The 24,633-nt window shown below is 32.5% G+C and overlaps 1 protein-coding gene across 1 annotated transcript in view; it reads left to right on the top strand.

The window, feature by feature from the left end:
• Positions 1-3,345: 3,345 nt before the first annotated feature.
• LOC108729893 (uncharacterized) overlaps positions 3,346-24,633 on the top strand; it is an 88,872-nt gene continuing 67,584 nt past the window's right edge. Inside the window, exon 1 of the mRNA XM_018459247.1 lies at positions 3,346-3,448. Within this exon, the coding sequence (XP_018314749.1) occupies positions 3,349-3,448 (100 nt within the window). The 5' untranslated portion in view covers positions 3,346-3,348. The remainder of the gene's footprint in view (positions 3,449-24,633) is intronic.

Genomic DNA, 24,633 nt, shown 5'->3' with positions numbered 1-24,633 from the left:
TTTTTTTTTCTCTTTTTGCAGAAATCAATTCTTGCCGCCGCAAAGGCACGCTATATATATCTAACTCATAGATGTCTTTTCTCATTACGGATCCTTTGGCCTCAAGGCAATTTTTCTTTGCTTCAAAAAAGATCATAATTTATTGCAACTTCGAAGTTGAAACATGATACATTTTGTAATTAATTTTTAATTTATGATTCTATTAACCTTTAAGTAGATAGATATATCCTCAGACAAGCAATTTTTATCTTTATAGTTATACTTTTTAATAATATATATATATATATAGTTAAAAAATATGATTAATAAATTAAAAAACAAAACTCAGAAATTTAAATACAGATTTTTAAATCGTACAATTATATTTTATTTAACTGACTTTTTGTAATGTTGCGAACATGAAGAAAATGGGTATAAGCTCTTTTATTTATTAGAATATATTTTAGATTCTAAATTTCGCAGTTTCTCACACATAAATAAAAAACGCCGTGTTTAAACTGTATTAACGTGTGTTAATTGATTAATTAAGTTAAATTTACGCAAATAACATTTGCACAGCGTTTGAATGATTTGGGTTACACTTAAAATAATAGGAAATGTAATTATATATTTTATGAATATCCAGGAAACCGAATATTGACAGCTACTGTTTAAATTAGAATCATTTAGATTAAATTAGATAGAATAATTATATTATTTAGAGACAATACAATTGAGTTTTAACTGGGTTAACGAGGCAGTCGGATAGCTAAACTTTTATAAAATAAAAATTTTATGATACAAGCATGGCAAACATATTATAGGGGAGAGTGGTCTAAATCGAATCGTGTTCCAAATAAGACTTTTTTAATTTAAATGAACACGGTTAAACAGATTTGTGTATTACTTATAATGTAAAGTCCTTATAAGACACCGAACATGTGACAGCAATTTGACAGTTCTCTGTCATAACATTCATAGAATAAACACAAATATGTATTTTCAGCTATTGTGTGAAAATTTTTTTTAAGAAGGAAATCCTTGTAAATCATTATTTAAAAGGTGTTAAAAATTTGAAAGGTAATTGATTTAAGATAATTAAAGAGTATAGAATTCAAAAATATCCATTTTGTGGTCACTTTTGCGGTTTATTGTAAAATTTGTCCCAAAGTTCGAAAGGACTCGTGTCCAAATCGGATAGTACGATAGATAACTTATAGTTCTGGTTGTAGTACTGATAATCAGCCGACCAGATCTGGTCCAAGAAATTAAATCAATAAAATATCATGAGTCATCAGACTCAGATTAATGAGTTTTATTGATTTCAATTCTAATAATATAAACTGTCAGTAATTTTCTTTTCTGAATAAAATTTTTATCTTTGACTATCAAATCGCTCGTTTTTACTCAATACTAACAAAAATACATTAAAATATTTTAAAATTCTACCTAAAAGTCCATAAAAATAGGAGCGTTCGATTTGAACCAAAGAATAGAACTATTGTTTCCAAATCGGACCAGAAAAAGCGTTTTTACATTTTCCATTATAGTTCAACACAGATTCGACACACGTTAAAATGATCTTAAGTAAAAATGAGGGGAATTAAATGATCTTTCCAATGGAAACTTCGGTTTTACGATCGGACTTTATTTACGCCTTATAAAGAGCAAAAACTGCAAATATAGGTCCGATTTAAACCACTCTCCCCCATATCATATTTAGCTACAGACAATTTTATCTTTACAAAATTTTTTTTTTTTTTTCGAAAAATTCGAGATACTATAATAATAAGTTTTTAATATACAATCGGAGATTGATCCAAATCTGAAAATAGTTGATAAATGTATATATAATATCTGATTTTTTTGTGCTTTCTCCCCATTGTCAGAATGCTGCATAAAAAAAAGAAAAGCAAGAAACATAGAACACTGTTTAAATAAGAAGATAACACAATTTATTTTTATTAGTGTTTTACATTGAGTGTGTTGTTATAAAGCGAGGTTCGATCTTTTTAAAATCCTTCTATTCAACAACTGATGTGTACTGAAGAATGAGCTGATAACAATAGCGACGATGAAAGCTATGAACATCTCTTGCGCCGAGCTTCGCGATGAAGCGGCGCAGGAAACGAGAGGGAGGACAGATTCGCGCGGACAGTATTTGCATTCTAACGCGTACACGCGTGCGCGCACATCTGTGTGCGTGTAGGTTAGATTTACATATTTGTTTCGGCATAATGAATTCCATGCATGGTCAGCTGCTAACCACGCAAAAGTTATTACGGGTACACAGATTACAGGTCGCGTCCGCGTGCGACTTGCCGCTCGGACAAAATCGACCGGCAACAACGCGCTCTTGTTTTTATTAATTTGGTTTGCAAAAATGTTTAATATTCCCCAGAGTTGTATTTAATCGTTCGGAAATGTCGTTATTTAATTTGGAGATTTTTGCTCACGGTAGAAGTTTATCCAATTAAAATTTTGCTCTATGTATTTGCGCGGATAGTTCTCTGGAGAAAGGGAAAAAAGAGAGTTACTTGAGAAAGTTCGTAGCTATGCAATTACGCGCGATACGATCCGCCAATATATTACATATTTTTCAAATGTTTGCGAATATTCCTAGAAATCACGCGATTCTCTTTCCTGTTTAATTTTTTTTATAAATTTCAATCATTTATTTTTTGCAGTTCTCTCATATGTCAAACATACATAGAATGGTTTATTTAAAAGGATTCACTCGATCGCTTCCATTACTGAAAGTTTTATGCTGAATGTGTTTTTCGCATAGAAATTTACTCCATTATAAAAAAAAATCTATAAACCAATTTTGTAAAGATATTTTTAAAACTATTTTAAAATCAGAAAATGAATATTTAAATAAAGCTATGTGTTTTTATAGGAACGTATTAATGAGACTTTTCATACTTTTCTGAGCTCGCTTATAACTTACAGGCAAATATCGGTTATTGTTACAAGCTATTGGTTAAATTATTACTTTATATATATAATATATTTAATTAAATAATTATTCAAGTTATTATATATTATTTGCTTAAAAAATATTTTTAGCATACTGTTAAACGCGCTGATTTGCTATAGGTATTATTCTTTTTTAATTACCATGTTTATTTTATGTAAATTTCGAGAATTTATATTAAGTTCACGTGTTAAAAATTTTAAAATATTTTATAAATAAATAACACAGTTTACATGAAATAAAATAATAAAAATAACAAAGAACTTGTATGTTAAAAATAATATATTTAGCATAAAATGATTGGAAAATTGATATTTTTCATGCCAGTTTATTTATTATATTTAGCCTGCAAGATATAATTGACCTTTTAAATTTTTTTAACAGGTATCTCTATGCATAAGGGTTATGCATTCGTGCAATTCACAAATCCGTTTGACGCACGTAGTGCGTGCCTCGGTGAAGATGGTCGCACCGTCCTCAGCCAGATTCTCGGTGAGTAAACTTTTCTTTTGCCATATTATTTAGAGACTCGTTTAAAGAGATACACAAAAGAAGGTTGGACGTGCTAGCAAATCAAGTCTCGTTGAAAAATGTTTTACATAGCCTGCAACGTTGTAAAAGATATTACGCATTCTATAATTATACCATGTTCTATACTTGTATCGTGCATTTCGTAATATTTATACCGTACGAAGTAGAAGAGTATTATGAGTATAATGACATTTTTATAAAAAGCAGATTGCTTATTCATAGAAAATTTCTAAGCAATAGGATTATAGCGATGAAAGCCTTTTTTTATTATATCGACATATATTGACACATTGTAAAACAATAAAGAAACACAACGATGGAAAAAGGGCTTCGCATTAATATGCAACGACGCATAACGCTGGCGATATAGGGAATCGCTTTGACGTGATCATTTATTCAACACTTGGAAGAAAGTGTATCACTCTTAGCGTTTAGCGGTGCGAAATAGACATCGAGCATATTCTATAAGACATATTTATGACTTGCATAAAAATATAAAAAGCATCGCAAGCCTGCGATAGATATTGAAAGTGCAATATGGAAAATATTGTAGAAACGTAAATTTTTCAGATAATATTCTATCGGCTTTTTTAATGAAATTATCTTTCCTCATTTGCGGGAGGGATAAAAATGTTGCATTATTGTACCTACATGCACAATATATCGAAATAATTTGATAACATAATTAATCGAAATTTTGTTTACATAATTTTCCATTCGCAAATACTTTTAATTCGATAAAGCGAATTCAAAATGCAGCAGCTGTCGAATGTTAAGTAAAATTATTAGGAAAATTATGGACTTCGAGGATCTACGTTACATCGTATCAAAGGAGAGGTATCTCGTGGAATGATTTATAAACTCGTTGTATCGGAGAGGAATAGAGCGGTTTGCTTAGTGAAAAGTCACTCACGTGGACGTAAATTATGGGAATCGCGTGTATTTCTCTTGCGTCTGACAACCTAATCCGGCATAGCTGACGTGGGTAAATGCCGGTCCTTAAGATATTAAATTAGAAACACCGCATTCGCATTAGGACGCGTGGAAACTGCGGAAACCTTTCTGTAGCCGGCCGTAAGGATATATCCCGCCGATCGTTTGGTTATGACATACGGCATAGACCATCTTACAAAGACAGGGCTCCTGAATAAACCGTACACGTGAAATAAGCAAACAGCGACGATGGGATTGAAATCCGGGACTTAACTCTGAGTGGAGCAGCACACGTGCGGCTACCATGAAGCATCATAAGCCAGATAAAGCAGATTGCATGTCTTTGTCGTAATAGCATTATGTAAATATATAACAATATTAATTAGCGTATATCGTTAGTAATAAAACTTAATTTTTTACGAAATTAAGTTTTATTACTAAAAATTTATCCTACACTAAAAGAACAGTTTTGCTGAAATATCTAAAATTTTTAGTGAGATACAGATCTGAAAATAATTTTGTTGGACTATCAAAATAATTAGGACACTTAAGCTAGTTGCTAGAATATCAAAATTCTTTGCAGCATTGCTTGAGTTTTCTAATTATATGCATCATCATGTTTGAGTTTTCTAATTATTTTAATGATTTCTGATAAAATTCTAACAAAATAATCTAACATAGTCATTTTTAAATCTGTGTATCTATAAATTTTTTAATATTTCAACAAATATGTTCTCTCCATGTAATTATGTAGTATTGCCCACGTTCGACATAGAAACGCGAATCTGATCGAGCTACTCGATCTCTAAAGCAGAGATACGAATAAGTCGTTTAAACCATTTCTTTGATTTATACGAATGGCAAAAGAATTATTCAAATAATCTATACATTTTTTCTTTAATATATTGATATTCTCGACATTGCATCGTGTTATCAGAGGAGGATGTTAAGTTAGAACTGTTTTTCGGCTGAAATGAAAAAGTTCTAAGATATACGAGTTATATATATTACCTATTAAAGGACTGTCATATTAAAGCGAAATCAAGTGTATAACTTATCTTGGGGAAACATCGAGAAGAACATGGGAGAAATCATAGTTTCTTTATTATTTTATCATGATATAAAAATCAATAAATCTAATACCTACTGTCACATTTATTGATAAAAAGTTATTAGTAAAGACATGCCGGGAATTAAGCAACACAAACACTACATTATTATTTACACGTATAATTTGAAGATTTTCAAATGATTGAAGAATTTGATAAATAATTGATTGGTTTCGAATTCTAGCTTTGAATACATTTATTTAGTTCTATCTATTTACTCAATTTTTTTTATTATAACAGTGCTGTTTCTGTTTTTTTAATTTCAAAGATATCTTGACATCTTACTTAACAACTTTTAGATTTTTTGCTTTAATTTATATATATTACATATTATAATGATTTCTTCCACGTTCCCCTGATGTTTCTCCAAGATAAATGATACACCACTCGACTCCGTTTAAGTAGCGCTAATATGATACATCATTTGTACACCCAAGAACTTTTTATTTTAACCAAAAAACCCCCTAATTTAACATTCTCCTTTGTATAATTGGATAACAGATACATAAGCAGACGTGAAAATTTATTAGGCTTCTTTGGAATATATTTATATTATATATATTTATATTATATATATACGGAAATTTTGGGAAATAATTTAGGAATCAGAGTGCAAGAGATATAGCGTGTATTGGGCGCATGTGCATAATTTTATTTTATATGTGTTTATATATCTTTTATATATCTTACGTTTTACTACACCAATTTATTTCGCAATAGATAAGTATATCATAGATATATACAGATATTTTATACGGAGTTTATAACGTGAAAGGACTGTGATCCTTATGGAGCTTGTAGAGCTCTGAAATATTCGTACGTTTATTTGTCATCTATATGAAAAACGTTCATGAGATTTTCGAACATGCCCATGGGACATGTGAGATTGTTGAGGCGTATCCTATACATCCCTCGTATAATCCATGTCCTTCATGTCGTACATGTGCCACGTATGCTACCTCTCGAGTATCGAATGCGCGTATCAGCATCGAATTTTTCAGAGTATTCTTTCTACCTCGTCATACAATCTTTTTCGGCCGTCTCTCACACTAGCTGCTTCTTTATGCGAGTATTTCTCACAGACTCATGTCGGCAACACACTTCAACCCGTTCAACCGAGTAGAGAGTTACCTTCCGCAATCTGTTAATTACACGCATGTGATGTACAGAAATTAAATTAGACGAATATGTTGTACGTTGTATCTTACGCGAAATGAGAAACACGATCCATTCGAGATGAATATGAATTCCCGTAGAACATTTTGAACATCAAATCTAGGAAATTAATGATCTTTTAAAATTTATCGAATTTCTGCAGTTTGTAAATTACGTTCCAGATTCGAGCGCAGTTGGCCCTTTTTTTGCTTTTGCCCAAATATTTCTCTCCGTTTCCGCATTATAGAGCGTGCAGGAGCTGTCCACCCTCCTATTTCTAACCCGCTTTCCTCCCCTCCTCACCCCTGCGGCAAGTCGCACTTGTAAATGCACGCCATCGTCCGCGCGCTCGCGTCCGCCAACGTGTGTACGTGCTTGTCCGCCCCGGAGGTAGGCGAAGCATCGGGCGAACCGCCGGAAACACAGTTCTTGCATTAGCCGAAGAAAGATTTCTGGGGTAATCGTGGCGGAGAAACTGCCATCCCGGGAAAGAGCGAGCGAGGGTGGGTGGGAGGACAGAGAGAGAGAGAGAGAGAGAGAGAGAGAGAGAGAGAGAGAGAAAGAGAAAACGAAGAAAGAAAGGACGCGCGTGCGCGCTTGTCGTTCTTATTGGCGCGGGTTAGACCTACAGGGACAGGGGTGGCAGACGGGAGGATGGTTAGCGACGGCTAATTCCATTGGGTGTGCGAACGAACGGAGTAAAAGAGTTCCCACGCGATAAGCTTTAACCCTTTGACGCTGCTTGTATCTCCCAAAAAGCGAATCGATCTTTTCTACTGGGTGATACGAAAAAGACGAAAAACGCCCAATGATACCCTCGAGTACTCTAAAGAAAAAAAAAAAACATCCCCCGAGAGAGATTGGACGTAAGCGAGCCTTTCGATTTCGGGTAATTTACTGCTTTGTCACTACACGTACTTTCTAAGACAACAAGAGTAACGAAATTAGACAATATTGTCTTATACTTCAATGAAAATGGACGAACAAGATTCTGGTGATCAATCAGACTTTTGATTATCTTAGCAACTAGAATTATTCAACCAAAAAGTTCTGATTTGTCCATTTCTAACTAAAACTCCAGTTAATGCAACCAGACTTTTTCCAGTATATTAAAAATTAAAAATTATAAATACTTTTTATTTTTATTAAAAATTACAAAATCTCCAACGCGGATTTTATGTTGTATCAAATTTTTATTCTGATACGCATCTCTTCCTATATTTCATATTTTTCAGAATATGTATAGCTTAATTTTCGCGAATGTCGCGTATTTGTAGAGTTGTGCAAAAATGCACTCAATTTTTTTTTCAATTCCGGAAGTTCTGGAAAACTCAGATGAATATTAATTGTGATATTCACTTCGCGAACGTCATCAACGTTTAACGTCGACTATCCGGAAGACGAGGGTCACATGACGAGAGTAATGCACGGCATATGCAAATACCGTGTGGACGATGATTTATTATACTAATCTCGTTACGAATTAATGTGCTGATTTATGATGGCACGGTCCTTTTTCACTCTTCGCAAGGTGTCCTGGCGACGCCGCATGAAAACGTGGCATAAGTCATCCCCGTCATACGGATTTTTTCAAAGCCAACCCCCCCCCCCCCCGCTGCGTCCCCAAAATATCCGTAAATCTAACACATTCGTATATTAAAATTTCCAGAAATTCCTATATTTTTTCGCAATTTCTTGTTGTGGCAGCAGTCTTTAATTAAGCAGATGAAAATCAAATAGCGTGATGCATTATGATTATAAAATTTCATTTAATACGTAAAAAAAGTCTGTGGGATATTTTATCTTAAAATAAACTGAGTGATGTCACAGAATTTATTAATTTAATAATATTTATATCAGAGAGAATGTTATTAAATTCTCGCTAAAAATTGATTCTACGTTTCTCAAGGAAGTTGATCACGATTCGTTTAGGAGGGCAACGTAAACTTACGGTTATAAACTTGGTAGTAGCGTGCTGAAATCTTATTTGTAATTTTATTATAAGTTTTGAGAGAATTTTATTACAAGTGTGTATAGAGAGCGCGGTTTATCAGCGCAAAAATATTATATAAAGAAATATATACAGGGTAATTTAGCGAGTATCTCACAATAACCTAGATGCATTTGTGAACAGGTTTGCAAATGTAAATTGCACATGTAAATTGGTTATACTTTTCCATTATTTCAAACTCCTGAACGCGCACCCCAGATATTTGTTCTCGCACTGTGTGTCAGGATTTCATTACAACTCCATATGGCGTGCAGCGCCAAAGCTTTCAAAGATACGAACAGTAGAACATAAAAGAAGAATAAGGGCGGAGAACATCGGATAAGGTTGATAATACTGGACGTTGTAATTTTTGTCCTTCCGGTGATGAAATCCGATATGAAACTGAAGCACTATCGTCTTCTTGGTTCGGAGTTACTCTATTTTTATTTCTGTTTCTATTTCGTTAATGGGTCGAATCTCTTTTTTTCGAAGAGTTGAATCATAAATATTTAGTTACATAAGTGCATTAAGGTATTATTTTCAACGTGAAAACCACCATGTACGTTGGAATTATAGTAATAATCCCATATTCGAACACATAGAAGGATGCCATTGTAAAACGCTTCCATCTGGTAACGATCAAATGTATGGTGAAAAACTGTGAAAATTTGAAAAAATTGGTATTTTGCATTTAAGACCTTAATTTGTCCCGTTGAAATAACAGAGAAAATCTGTATTAGTCATTAATTCTAGTCAAAACAAAATTGTATAGCGTGTCACGCACGCGTGTGATGACGCACGTCTCAATCGCTAAAAATGATCCCCGGACTATACAGCACGTGCTTCAATCTCTATCTCGTCCCAAATCCGCCGCTAATTAACAGCAACGCTCACATTGTTTAATTTTATTATGCAACGTTATTTTAGACTTCAGACTCGTTTATCCGCCGCGAACACAACACGTCGTGTTGCGAGCCGGAAATTCCGCTAATTAGGGAGGGCGTATAATGTAATTGCGCTCGGGATCTACCCCGTTCCCCTCGCCCCTTCGCAACCCCCCGTCTAGCTTCTCCTCGCCCTACTTCTCCCATCGTCGTTGAGCGAGCTCAAAGTAACCTTTTGCGTGAAATGCGCTTACACTAACGAAGTCCGTGCTCGTTACTGGTTACATAAACGATAACCGGCTCAAAGTGACGCTCTCTCAGTGACACGCAGAACCGCCGCGACGCTGGAACGTTTATTTGGGCGCCGCGATGTTCCTCCAAGCCCCTACCGATAATTTCCAGATCGTAGGCTCGCGTTCACCGGATGCCGAGAGTCAAAATACCAAGAGCGACACTCAAACTCTGATCACGTATTAACTTCACCGGTCTGTTCAAGTTTATCTGATATTATTCCAGTTTTCTAAAACGTGATGACTTTATATAGTCTAATATTTTTCAGAGTTAATGAAGTAAAGTTAGGTTATATTAGGTCATTCAACTCATTTTTTTCCTTAAAAAATTGATAAAGTTAATATAAAATCAATTTCTCGATTTTAATTATTCGGGCTATATATACACAAAATGTATAAACATAGCGTAATATAAGAACCATTATTTGTATGCGTGCAGGTATACAGAAAAAACGATTTTGTTGAAGTATCTAAAAATTTAGCTGGATACAAGTCTAAAACTAATTTTGTTGGATCTGCATCAAAATAATTACATAGGAATTTTGAGCGCGATGAGCAATGCTGCAAAAAGTTTTGATATTGTAGCAATCAATTCAAGCATTCTACATAATTATTTTGATGGTCCAATAAAATTATTTTCAGATATCTGCGCTGAAAAAAATGCATGTAATTTTACATGGAAATTACGTGAATATGATTGAAAATTTATACTTTTCTGTAAATTTCCAATTATATTTAAGTAATTTAGATAATTTTCCAGTTATGGACATGTAATTTCCATATAAAATTACACGTATTTTTTTCAGTGTGTATCTAACTAGATTTTTAGATACTTTAATTTTTTCGTGTATAGATAAAATAAATCATTGTTACACCAAATCAACTCTTTACTGTATTAATACCATTAGCGATGAAAAAAATGATAATATAATGAAAGTCGTATGTATGTGAATAAACTTCTTTTTTCAAAGACATCCTTCTCAAACGCAAGTTTATAAAGTTTATGAATTCATTAATGTTCTTTAAATTACCGTTGTGTAAGGTACATGAAATTCTTCAAATATTAAGTTTCTTCTTTTCCCAAGTTTTCATTTCTTTACTTAGGTAAAATTTGTAGACATAAAGCTGAGCAACTTTCGTCCATTTTTCTCTCCAAAGAGACGCATCGAGTATGCCAATTTTCGTGGGCATACGTTTTTCAGACTGAATATCGAGTTCCCGCGTGACACACGTGTATTCCCGCGTTCAGGTGGTCTATCAAGAGAAAGAGAGAGAAAGGGAAGTTCACCCAGTTATCGTAAAATGCTTGCACCCTCACGAAGTATGGCGCTACGCTAACGCGCACGACGGGCAATGGACGATATTTCGTTCGGGATGGAAATGAAAAGTCCGACGTACCTACACGCGCGTGATGCGAATGATTTTTTTGAAACAGTTATTTTACTTTACGATCGGCGCTTTTTCCATGCGCGCACCAGAACCAGAACGAGTGTATTTATGAAGAGCGTATCGCAAAGAAGGGGGAGGGGGAAACAGCGGGGATGAAGAGTTGACCCAGAGCATGGTATCAGGGATGGACGGGATATTTTGGAATCCCGCTCTGTCTAGGCGCAGCTTAAAATATCACTTTCCTCAATTGCAAAAGTAAGACCCACAAGTTTCCGTAACGATTAAAGCGATAATGCGTTTAGCGTTTAACAATGTATTCGGTGATTTATTAAAGCAAAAAGAGGAGCAAATTACTTAAGTCATCTCAAAATTGTTTAAAACTTGAATTATCATAGAAAATGATACACGCATAATTCAAAAAGTTAAATATTATAGGTACTTTATTCTTTTTTCATTCTTTGTGTTTTCTATTTTTGTGTTTTAATTCTCGAAGTTGAACATCTTATTACAAGAATCATTAAATTTTGCAAGGAAAAAATTAATTTCATAATATTTTACATTTCAATTCAATTAGCATTTAATTAATTCTCAATTAAATGTTAACATTTATCGTCGAAATTTATTAATACCTAAGACTTAAAGATTAAAAGTTTCAAATTCAAGTACTGGATTACTCTTAGCCCTAAGTAGCTGGTATTAATCGATTTGTAATTAAACAGGCAGCTTAATGCATAAATCACTGCATTTTTAAGCAGATGTGTTAAGTGCTGCGTGCCGAAGATCCACCCCTGGACACTCAGCATCGTTTTACGACTCCCTCCACGTGCTCTCCTTTCCCCACTTTCAGTTCTCTCCTCAAATGAACGCTGAAAGCTGGCAAACTCTTGAGGATATAATCCCGGCTTTCCCGATTTTCCCGCTGCAGTTTGGAGAGCCGCTCGCATGAATTTATATGAAAACGCTATCCACCCCTTGCCTTCCTTCTCCGCTTCCCTTTCGTTGCATTATGCACCGTCCTTAGGCCTCTCTTCGCCATTTTAATGCGCTCGCGTTTTCAGACGATTTCCGGTGAATCTCCCTCGCTCAGATCCAGGATCTTCTCTGTATATCTTTAAATTAATTTGTTTATCTCAGCTTTTAAAATCAGACTTAAAGTTATAGAATACAGATTAAACCTGTGAAAGAGTAACATCGAAGGAGGATGTTAAAATTAAGCCATTTTTAGCCAGATGATAGAATGATTTTATATTTAAGTTAATCATGAAAATTATTTGTGTAATCTTCTAAAAACAGAAAGTATCAATTATTTATCTACCGAGTTCGTTATGAAAATCGGGATTCTATTGATTACTGAAATAGTCGTATAAAGTATTTTTTGAGCTTTGGACACTTAATATGTTTTTGCATTAAATTAATTGCATGTTGAAAGGGGGCTAGTAAATGTAAACAAATATGATTTTTTGGTTCACATAATGTAGAAGATGTCCAATTTTAATTTATCTCAAGCAAACATCGAAAAAATATAGAAAATAAGGGAGAATGTTTCAGACAAAAATTGTATGGTTTGAAAAGGAAGAAATAATGGTAAAAAATTAATTTTCAAAAAAGATTAATCTTTTAAAGTCGTATGAAGATCATCGCTATTTTTTTAAATGAAATTATATAACGATTTTACATAATGATTCCTCTAATTATTCTGTATATAAAAGTATTAAAGTATAGAATAGTCAAAAAATCAAAATAGTTTATAAGATATTTTATACTTTTTATACTTTATATTTTGACATGAAATATAAAATATCTCGTATAAAGAGTTCATTTTTTTATAATTATACCTTAACATTTTTATGCACAGAATAATGAAATGAATCGGTGTAAAAAAAGCACACAGTTTAAAAAAACTTGCTTTAAAAAAAACATGCAGTTACATATTACAAATTTAAATTAATTTTACCTTTATTTATCTCTTTTTAAACCATACAACTTTTATTTGTAATGTTTTTCTGCATCTTCTATATTTTTCAATGTTTGCTTGAGGCAATTAAAATGGTACATCGTGTACATTATGTTAACCAAAAGATTGTCTTCTCCATATTTACTACTCACTTTTTAATACATAAATATGCAATTAATTTTATTTTAAAGACATATTAAAAGTATAAACCTTAGAAAGACTTAGAAGACTCTTCACATATGACTATTTTACAAGCAATAATAAACTCCGATTTTTATTCCTTTCACTCGGTAGACAAATAATTGTTTTTTGGACAAATTTTTATTTTCTCTCTCTGTTTCTAGAAAATTCCATAGTTTCCAAAGATTATTAATGTAGATTCCGCCAATGATCCAAAAATGATCTATTTTTAATGTCCTCCTTTCTAAGATTAATAAATAAAAAATCAACAGACACACACACATGACAAATGCATTATCTGCTTTTATGCATTATCCGCTTGTCGCATGTAAGATTATAGATTTATTGATAGATGAGAGATCCAAATGATAAATGCCGCAATCAACGTAAAAATGTGGTAGCAGCTGGTTGTCGATAAGACCGAAAGGCGAATCAGATTAAAGTTCAAAAGTCGCGCCTCGAAAAAAGTACGGTGATTGGACGTAAAAGTAATTACACTTCACCGAGATGACCAGGAGAGTTAACGTAATTGAAATAAATCAGTGAGCGAGTTTTAAATTTAAAATCCCTGCTATGCGCTCACGTTCATCCTTTGTTACTGTATCTATAAATGCAAATAATTAAAGAGCAAAAACAGAAAAGTATTCGCGCATTTAGTTGAATATATAAATAAGTGTCCTTCGATCAATCATGATCGGTTCCGATTAGTTGACTCACTTGTCCTCGCGCTTTCCTTCCACTTAATTGAAATCGAACATTTGACGACGCACACAAAGAACGGTTGTGACGTTCAATTAGCACGCGTACAATGCCACTGCCGGCCGTTAGTGGCAGCGACATTGCTAATTATAAAATATTAATTAAAATCGCGTAGGGAAGAATCTGATCGCGGTTTATAAATAAGTGGCTTTCGGCGCAATGCCCTTTCGTTATAATCACGTTAAATTATTTTAATTTAACTTCTCAATTAAGTATATGCTAATTGATAAACGTTCATTAAACGTAATAATATTTCTGTCTCTAATGAAATTAAAATTGTGATGATTTTATTTCTAGCAACATAAAAGTTATACATGATATAAAGTGTCCCGTTTCTCTTTCATGTGAAAGTCATTTTCTTCCAAATCAATTTACGTATTCTGACATTCTCGTTAAAAAGAAAACTTCGGACGAAAAAGTTGTGATTAAAAAATGGACTCAATTATTCCTAAATTTGCTAATTTTTGTACAATTTCTTCCATAAGTTATTTACAGATGTTTTCACCTGAAAATAATTTATTTACGAATTTTTCCAACGTTTACTTGCAAAGTCCGCTTCAATTCTTACCCCATTGCGAAAATTCGAGTCCTTCTCAACTTTTCTTGCATCCAAATTTCCAATATCGTTTCAGCTTTTCTACTTCCCCGTAAAAATCCCGCGCTAGTCGTCGCTTTAAATGCATCAACGTAGCGGGCTCGTTCGCCAGTCACGTGTCGAAGGTGAATAACGCGATTCGGGTGCGTATAAAGGTGACAGGGCGGGAGCGGGAAGGGCAGACGGGAGAAGAAACGGTCTTTTCTCCCCACCCCTTTCACTCTTTCTCACGGGAAATACGTCGAGTATCTGAATAAATCGAAACAGCCAAAGTGATTCTCCAACTTAAATTAGTTTCCGCCTCGAACATCGAACAGGTTACGTTAGGTCAGGACGGGTCAAGTTAGGAGAATAAGCTACTTTCGCTTCTTTTTGTGTAGACGGCTAGGTGGGACGGGTAGGGGGAAGGAAAGCGAAGACTTCCGCCGCTGTAAACGGATCCCAGATGATTTCGGGCTGCCTATTCGCTCGTTTTGCCATGTCATGTACGCCATTTTTTTTCGGCGTAACGTGCCATATTGCACAGGTTGTGACCGGATACCATCGACCGTATCATTTCGAAAGGTTTTTAGAGATCAATTTTTCTTTAATAATAGAGTTTTTTGTTCCCAAATTTATTCATCGCATTTGTGACAATGAATCGATTAAATACGAATTTAGATCATTGTACAATTTCTAAAAATGTCATTTTACTGAGATTAAAAAATGTGCAAATTTCATTCCTTATAAAACAGTTTATTTAAAGATAAATTTCAGTGCTTTCAATGCTCGTTGCGAATAGATATCGAAAATCGGACTTTCCCTGGAAAATTAAACCTTCCTCTGAATCTAATCTCAAAAAAACGAATTTCCCGAACAAAAAAGATGGCGGCAGGTAAAGCGGAATAGCGTGGAACTAATCGACGCTTGAATCTCGTCGAATCCTCTCCAACATCCGCATTTCGATTTACTATTCGCGCATTTTCCTGGAGAATTCGAGAGGATGGGGAAAGGTGGAAATGCTCGTATCTTCCGTTCCTTTTTACTTCGAAAATCTTGGGATCGAAATTCCTGTCGTGCGAAAAGACGACCGGGAAATTAACGTCTAACTAAAAAAGAAGTAAACAGTGGGTGTCTTGTAAAACTTGTACTTATTGTTAATCTTTGTGACTTTTGTTAGTATCACTGTACACACATTTGTATTTATATTGAAATCCGAAACAAAATGGGTAGTGGAAGCTACGTGGACATTCCAAAAAGGAAATTGAAATACTTTGCATTGTGTCTCAGTTTAGATCGGTATTCTTAATCGGGAATGCGTGCTTCGTTTAGAAGTAGGATGCTCCATTTCCCCAGGATTTATCGAGTCGTGACAAATCTTTTTTGTGTGAACTATTAATTTGTTAAAAAATTTAATTCTCCGTCTGCAATCATATTATACTTCCTCTATCGGCAATCGGCACTGTTAGGTATCAAATGAGCAATGGTAACCCAATCTCTTGAGTTAAAAAAAATAACATTTTGTTATTTTTAACCTCCATTTGTATCAAAATACAAGTCAATTCATTTCTGTGGTTAATTTTAAAAAACAATGTCCAATTAACGTATGCATTTAATAAATAATAAATTTGAATTAAATTTAATACATTTGAGTTAAATTGTTCAACTCTCCATTCTTTTAGTTAAATTAAATATATTGAATAAGAGCAATGGCCTATAGAAACGATTAAAAATGACTCAAATTGAGTATAAATTGATATTATAAATTTAATAGTAGTGGTCTTTTTTGTTTAATACAAGTTTTTTTTACTCTCCTGGACTGTCAAATAATGTGGAAAAATTCATCATTGCTTTTCAACATTCTATTACATTGTCAAATAGATCATAATATATTTTAAAAGGGAGAAACTCCGCCCTCCTCTCTTTATTTCGGAGAAATCTGATAGTGAAATTTCGCTAGTGTCAAAAAAGACCCAGATTGTAGACAGAGGATTCATTAAAGTATTTTAAGCTTATACACATGTCTATTTCATTGTGTTATATAAAATGTATTACATTGTCATAACGTAACACGTGCCAGATAATGCGATACAAGACAAGACATAACTGTAGTTTGCATAAAGCGCAGAACGTTAACAAATTTTTCCGCGCGGTGGCACTTGAAAAAGAGAAACTCCGCGAAATATCTTCAACGTATCAGAGAAGAAGTGTACACTTTTATTCAAGCGTACATTTCTATAGATCGTGTTGGATTTGTCGTAAAGTTTGAAAATGGATTCACCGCGAAGTCCATTACAAGATCACGGAACAAGAGGTACGTCATTACCCATGCAAAACTCAAACTGATAACTATCTGCTCGAGGTATGGCTACTTGAAGAAGAAATTCATTGACTTTGTAATACACTGAAAATATACATTTCACGCGTCATTAGAGTTGTCCCAAAGTCTAACGCGAGCGTGAAATATGAAACATACTTATTTTAACTTGCGAAAAAGCCGTGCAAACTTTTTTTACAAGGGTTTTAGCTTTTTTTTTAGCCACTTTGGTGTAAGTACGAGCGTAGACAATATAGTCGTCTTTCCGCAAGTTTTGTTTTCGTGAAATTAGTTTCCCTCTCAGACTTGTCTAGTCAGAGTAGAAAGAAAGGAAGTGTAGTTTTCCGTTTTAATAACTTATACAGTACGCATTGATTACTCTCTTTTTTATTTCTTTACTTTTATTTTTGACATATTTTGCTTATATTTTTTTTGTTTGATATCTTTTTGTATGCACTCTCTAAATTTCTTGGAATGAAATCTCATTCCAAAAGAGTTAAAATACTACCACTATTGAAAAAGAATTTTGCAATCTTGAATAAGAGTAGCAGATCTTCACTCTTTTTTTTGAATGAGAGTTCATACTTTTAGAATGAGATTCACTCTAAAAGAGGAGTACAATTTTTTTCCTTTGGAATAAATCTCATTCCAAAAAAGAGTAAAAATCTTCACTCTTATTCAAGAGTCCAAATTTTTGACTATTTTTTAATAGTGACAGTATTTTAATTCTTTTGGAGTGAGATTTCAAGAAATTTAGAAAGGGGCATATTCTTTTCAATTTATATATTATTATCTATTATTATTATAGCGTGCTCCTTGTATAACCTTAGGTTTGTTCTTAGAGAGCTTGCCCAAAGATAATAAACTTATCTCTTTCTTCTTCTCTTTCTCTCTTTATTTTTTATTTGCAATGGCCACGAGAAATTGTGATAAGGAGCATATGGGGACAACACGAGAAAAAAAACAATGACCGAACCGAGACATAGTAAAGTTGCAGAGATTGTCATTATCATATTAAATAAAAACGAAACGTTCAAACATTTAAACGTTCCGCAGATCGTACATACATAGGTAAATACGTGAAACGAGACCAGGGAAATAAAAATGACATGCCTGCCATTTTAATGCGCCGGACAAACGCCGGCTACCGGTTGCTATCGCGAAAAAGTTGGCGAATTAATACGATTATACGTACAAATAAAGAATGCATGGACGTCATTGCTGAAAGCATCGTTCGGAGCGCTCGACTGCTCGGGAAATCAGTTTCCAAACCGACGGGATGGCCGAAGCGCGCCAAAGCGGAAGTGTGCGAAGCGCGCGCATAGGACGAATGCAATTATGCGCGATGCGAGGGGGAAAATACGGGCGCGTTCGTGTTTATAATTTTCTTTGAGGCGGCAAATTCCATTCGCGTAGCTTCCACTTTGAATGCACCACGACGACGCATGCATTTAAACGAGGTAGTTAATCTTTATTCGGCGTTTTCGCGAACGGATTAAATCAGTTGAAAAGCCGCAAAAATGCCAATTGGAAAAGAGCGAGTTGCATTTAGCATCTGAAGAAAACACAGTCTATAGATCAAATAGATGAGGGGGAGGAGGAGAGGGAGATGAGAAGATCGCGAAACACTCTTTTCTCGCGGGTGTTCCGCAAGCGGATTCCACGAGAACCGATTCACAAGTTGGCCCTTGGATTAATTAATTAATTAGCGGAGTAAAAGCCGTGCTTTTAAGAAAAGAACGCGCGCACTTTTAAACCCGTGGAGGATTTCTTTGACCATGCAATGTTTATTTAATAGCGAGTATGAATAGTAATTCAAATTAATGTAACTGCGTGAAAAATTTTAATTATAATCTCTCTTTTAAAACTTCCAGAATAATTATCGCGTACTGGTTGTAATTCAATTTAATTTAACTTAATCGCCTCGTAATGGTGCCGTAATGAAATTAAATGCAAATTGGCGAAGCTTCGCAGGAGGCTCTTTAATGAATTTATTTTATAAAATGTATTGAAGCTACATATATATATATGTGTATATATATATATATCCCGACCCTGTAATGAATTTGGCAACAGCATGAAACAATATTAATTGGGAGGATTGTTTATCTCCTTTGTATTTTTTGTTATCTAAAAAAAATACAAAGGACAATTTTGCAAAATTATGTTGAAATACATATATTAGTATCTACGAATATTTCATGAACATTTAGTTTAAGAAACTTATTCGTTATCAAATAAAGTCGTTTTATTAGTAATACAATTATATGAATCAATGTAGATATAATTTATCAGATAAAATTATACAGAAAGACCGATTTTACTAAAGTACCTAAATTTAACTATATATAGATACAGATTTGAAAATAATTGTGATTATTACGTAATAATTATATAAATAATTACGTAAAAGTCTCAAGCATGATGAGCAAGGTTGTAGAAAATTTTAACATCCTAGTAATCAGTTCGAGCGTCCTGCATAATTAATTTGATGTTTTCAACAAAATTATTTTCAGATCTGTATTTAGCTCATTTTTTAGATGCTACTTCAGCAAAACCGTCCTTTTCGTGTAAGTATTCATTATTTATTCGACAGAATTTTGAAGTGCTCATTTATTTACGTATATATTAAAATAATAGTAAATGCATTGAAAGAGATGTTTATCTGATCTGAAAGAAATGATATTTACTTTGATTTAATAAAATATTTTGATAAAAAATGACGTAAGATAATCTTCTTGTCTTTGGAGAGATCGAGACTGGTGGTTGAATAATGATTTTTAGAGGACAGTAAATGTAAGATTTTGGAACTATGTACGTTACAATATCCCTTAAGTATTAAAAAAATATTAGTTTTGAATTTATCGTCGTATAAATAAGTTAGGTATTTAATTTTAAAGTTGCGATAATGTGACAATTAGCTCTGTACTCGGGAGAGTTAATTGTCTTACGTTTCAGGATTGACAATAACATATTTTATATAGATAAAACATACAAAAAATACAGTTTTCATTTTAATGTTAGTTTTATATTTCAAAATTTAATAGTATTGATACAAAAAAAATAGTTATTTTAATCACAAAATATATAAATTGTTTTCGTACTGTGGTTTATTAAAAAATGACAAGACATAAATATCTATATAAAATATTATATTTGTAAACATATGCTCTAAAAACGTGTCGATCTAAAAAGATAAAATTGACTATCATGTTATCTCGGGTCATTTTGTAATAAAAGAGATTGTATTCACAAACTTCATTACAATAATAATTAAGTAACTACAATAAAAATTATCTGTGACGTACAATTTTCTATCATTACAGGGAAATTGCGATAGGCAATGCCAAAAACTAATAAAAAAAACAACAAAAGGAGACAAAAAAATTTACTCATCAATTTTATTTTCTTAAAAGTCGTTGTAAATAAATACGCGACGCTTTTGACACAAAAAAAAGAATGCTCTGCCATATACTAATCAAGTTATTTGATAATCAATCCGTATGATTGATCCGTAATCGGTCTTTACATTAATAAAACTCGTAAAGAACGCTAATTTTATTTATAAAATTTAACACCTATTTATCTTGCTTTAGATTATTTACTTAATTGCAATTATAAATGTTAAAACAATAATGTTAAATTAATAATGTTATAAATGTTCAAGTTAACGCAAATTAATGAGATTTTCCGAAACACGTTAAATAAATTCTTCAGAATTTCGAGTAGGTATTCATATTTCTTCCGCGCGCCTCAAAGAATTTTATTATTCAACAACAGGAAGAAAAGTACGTGTCATAAGTCGGAAAAAAATAGTAATTAACTAAATGGATTTTTGAGAAGCGTAGCAAATTGCGACGTGGCGAAAGTAACGTAACATTACTGGAGTGATTTCAAGGAGCCGAAGAAGTCATATTTCATGCAACTCGCCCCTGACACTCCCTGACTGCATATCGATAGTCCATTCGACGATGTCTCGTGTGATTAGAAAACTTCGATTGCCAGATTACGCGGAGCGGCGAGATTTACGGAGTCTACCGGGTGGTTTTATTGATACCGACACGTCGGAAAACTTAAAGTATGTCCGTGTCAAGGTACACCCGCCGTTACCATCATCGCCAACTTTCCCTTCTCTCGCCTTCTCTCGTTAAGTACGGCTGGGTTTCCCATCTGAATTGCTATTCGATTTACGTTTTCACTTCTTGACGAAACGATAAAGCCGATTTCAGAATTTTCAGGCGTGCCCTGTTTCACATATGCGATTGCTCTGTGGCACGGTTGCGGCGGCGGCAGCGTACACGTACGACTTCTGTATTGAATTACACAGTACAGTGGAACCTCCATTAATCGAACCTCCATTATCCGAATATTCTATTATCTGAACGCTCTACCATTCGAGAATCTTCTATTATGCGAACAGAATATTTCCTTATTATTTCGCGCATTGTTTACTTTATCAAGATGAAACGTGCACCCTTATTTCGGAACATTTGAAATGTTGAATAAAAGCCTGAGGCACGAAGATAATACAATTTTATGGAGCTAAATATATATGAGATTGTTTGTGACTTAGCAGAAGTAAGAGATGCATAAACATATAAATAAACTATCAAATTCCACTGGTCTTCTTTCTAAAATAAACCAAATCCGTTGTCAGAAAGGACTAATTGGTCTATTATCCGAAAATTCGCTTATCTGCGAACATTTGTGTCTCCTATTAGTTTGGATGATGGGAATTCCATTGTGTATCGCGAATGTGTATATATACAATTGTAATTATGGTCTCGTGCGCAAATACTCGTTTGACTCGTAAGATAAATGTGCAAATATAATTTCTATAGAGAGTACGAAAATAAATGTATGAAATTAATATTTCTCGCAATTTTAGAGATATAATATTTTTCCTAATGCAAAAAGAAGCAGTTGCTTTAATACTTAAGATCAATTTGTAAAATTTTCCAAATAAAAAGTGAAATAATTATTTTGTACTGTAAATAATATTTCCTTCTTCACCTTTATCATTATTAATTTTATATAAAAAGATACATAAACGTAAAGTATTATAAGATAAATAGATAATAAATACCTATAAAATTTCCGCAAGAATTAAACAAATCTAAAAGATTTTTTATTTCTTTAATGGTTCGTCAAAATATTAATATTAATCAAAGTTTAAAACTTTATTTTTATACCTATTATATGTTCGAAGAAAAGTTATCATATTTATACTATGAACGATTTAATGATAAATGTATTTTTTTCGTTCTCGGATATAATTTTTCGGACTTGTTTGGTTTTTGAGAAAAATCCTTTATATTTATATCGCTGTAATGAAATTTCATATATAAATTGGCCCACAATTTAATGAGGTTTTGTTAAAGTGATAATTACATTCTACAAATATTCATTATAATGGAACTATGCTGTTATAATATAACAATAGAACGATCTGTGCTTTCAATAATAAATCGAATAAGAAATTGTGTTAAAATTCAATTATTATATTTTACCTTTGATATTATGAATTAAAAACAGATAATAGTTTAAACTAAAATTGCAATTAATCGCAAATTTTACGGAAAAATCCTAACTTGCTATTTCTGACGTTTAATCGACATCGTGAAATGCAACAAAATTAAAGTAACGCCCTTTTTACATCAATTACTCGTTAATAATGAGAAATATAATAACATAATAATCGAATAGATCTCAATGGTCATCATCGAAACCCCTAAAGTGCAACTCGTTGTGCAGTTCGCAACGCAACCACCGAAATACGTTCCCAACAGAGCACTCGCTTCGACTACACATTTCACTTGAAAGTAACGTTCGCTCGGCACTGCAATTTACCATTTGAGACAGTAGTATGTAAATGCGTCCCGACGGCAGTTCTTATTTCTGATTTATTAGAAAAACGAGTTAAATATGTGGTTTATTATGAATTTTTTTACAATAAAAGAGCGCTGCTCATTTAGGTATAGACATGTAGGTATACGCTGTGTATTTTCAAAATGTAACAAATCTATCGATTTTATTAAAAAAATAGATTAACCTTGTATATATATATATATATATTAAGGTAATTGCCGAAATCGCACCATTTTTCACATAAAAGCTTATAACTCAGAAATATATAAAGAATTTCTTAAGTTTTTTACAGTTTTCCTTTCTTATGTAATTTTTTGTTAATAATGTTTTTTGCATTATAATGTTTTAAATGAATATTTTTAACAAACCTGCAAATAATGCGATTTAGGAAAACTTGTCATCTAAAAAATTTTTAAATTACATAAGGAAAGGAAAAGATTGTATTTTAGTATATTGTTAAAAACTTAAGAATACTCTTCATAATTTGACACATGTCGTAATTTCAGGCGATAATTTGAGGAATTTCTATGTGAGCTAAAATAAACATTTTGCAGGTTTACAATATATATTTTTATATAATAATAAATGGAATAAAAAAATGTAAAAAAATGTAAGAATATTAGGCAATGTGCAATTTAAAAGATTACATTGTGATGTCATTTAGAAGAATATGTCTTGGTGCGATTTCGAAAATTAAAGCATTTTGTAAAGGTTTATTTATTTAACCTACAGACAAAAACGTAAACAAAACTGTAATCCTATTAATCTAATTCTAACAATATTCTAATCACGACAAATTATCAAAACATAGACTATTTAATTTACATTTTCTGCAATTTTGCTATGAAATATCTCAAAAAATAATATCGCTATTACGATTTATATAAATCGCTATTTCTTATTTATATAAATAACAAGACTCTTATTGCACTTTATGTCACGAGTGTAACAAAATAGCATTGGAGTACCATGTAGTTCTCAAATAACCTATAAAAAAAATATATAAGCACAATAATTAAATTTTTAGGGGAGATAGTGCGATTTAAGAGCAGATGCGATTTCAGCAACTTTACTCTATGATATAAAATGACACAATATTACAGTTTACTTATTTTTATTAAAAACTGTTCTATTGTTAACAACTTATTAATTACTGCATGTTTGTTTTATGGTATTTAAAATTTGGAGAAGTTAACTTTAGTAGAAGGTAATTATAAGAAATTGTATTCGTATGATTTTATAATTATATAGATATACTAAAAATATGAAAAATTTCATAGAAATTTGTAATGAAAAATAAAAGAGAAGAAATTGTCCGATGATGAGTTTATTTTTAAAATTATGTAAAATAAATTTCAAGAATTTTGTTAACATGCAAATGTCATAAAGATCCTAAAGATCATGCTGCATTTAGTTCTAAAAGTGGTATTTTTATCTTAGATCTTTCTATCATGAGAGAGAAATGATTAATTGCAGACATGGAACATTGAGTGTCTCTTTATATATAATACTAAATATACATATATATATATATAATTATGTTTGTGTTCACCTTATTATTTATAATTATTTTCACCGGATACTATATGAGAATTGATTTATTTAAGAAGAATTCTTATACTATATCTAGCGTTTGATGAAAATATTTAAGTTTTGAATGTTATTTATCTGCCATACAAATAAGAACTATATGATAGGAAAGATATCAAATGACATCAATTTAACGATATCTTGCTAATATAAA

This window comes from Mycetomoellerius zeteki, unplaced genomic scaffold, assembly GCF_001594055.1.
Source record: "Mycetomoellerius zeteki isolate Tzet28-1 unplaced genomic scaffold, Tzet1.0 scaffold81, whole genome shotgun sequence".
NCBI lineage: Eukaryota > Metazoa > Arthropoda > Insecta > Hymenoptera > Formicidae > Mycetomoellerius > Mycetomoellerius zeteki.
Note: the sequence above shows the minus strand (reverse complement) of the source record. Positions and strands in the feature narration are given on the sequence as shown.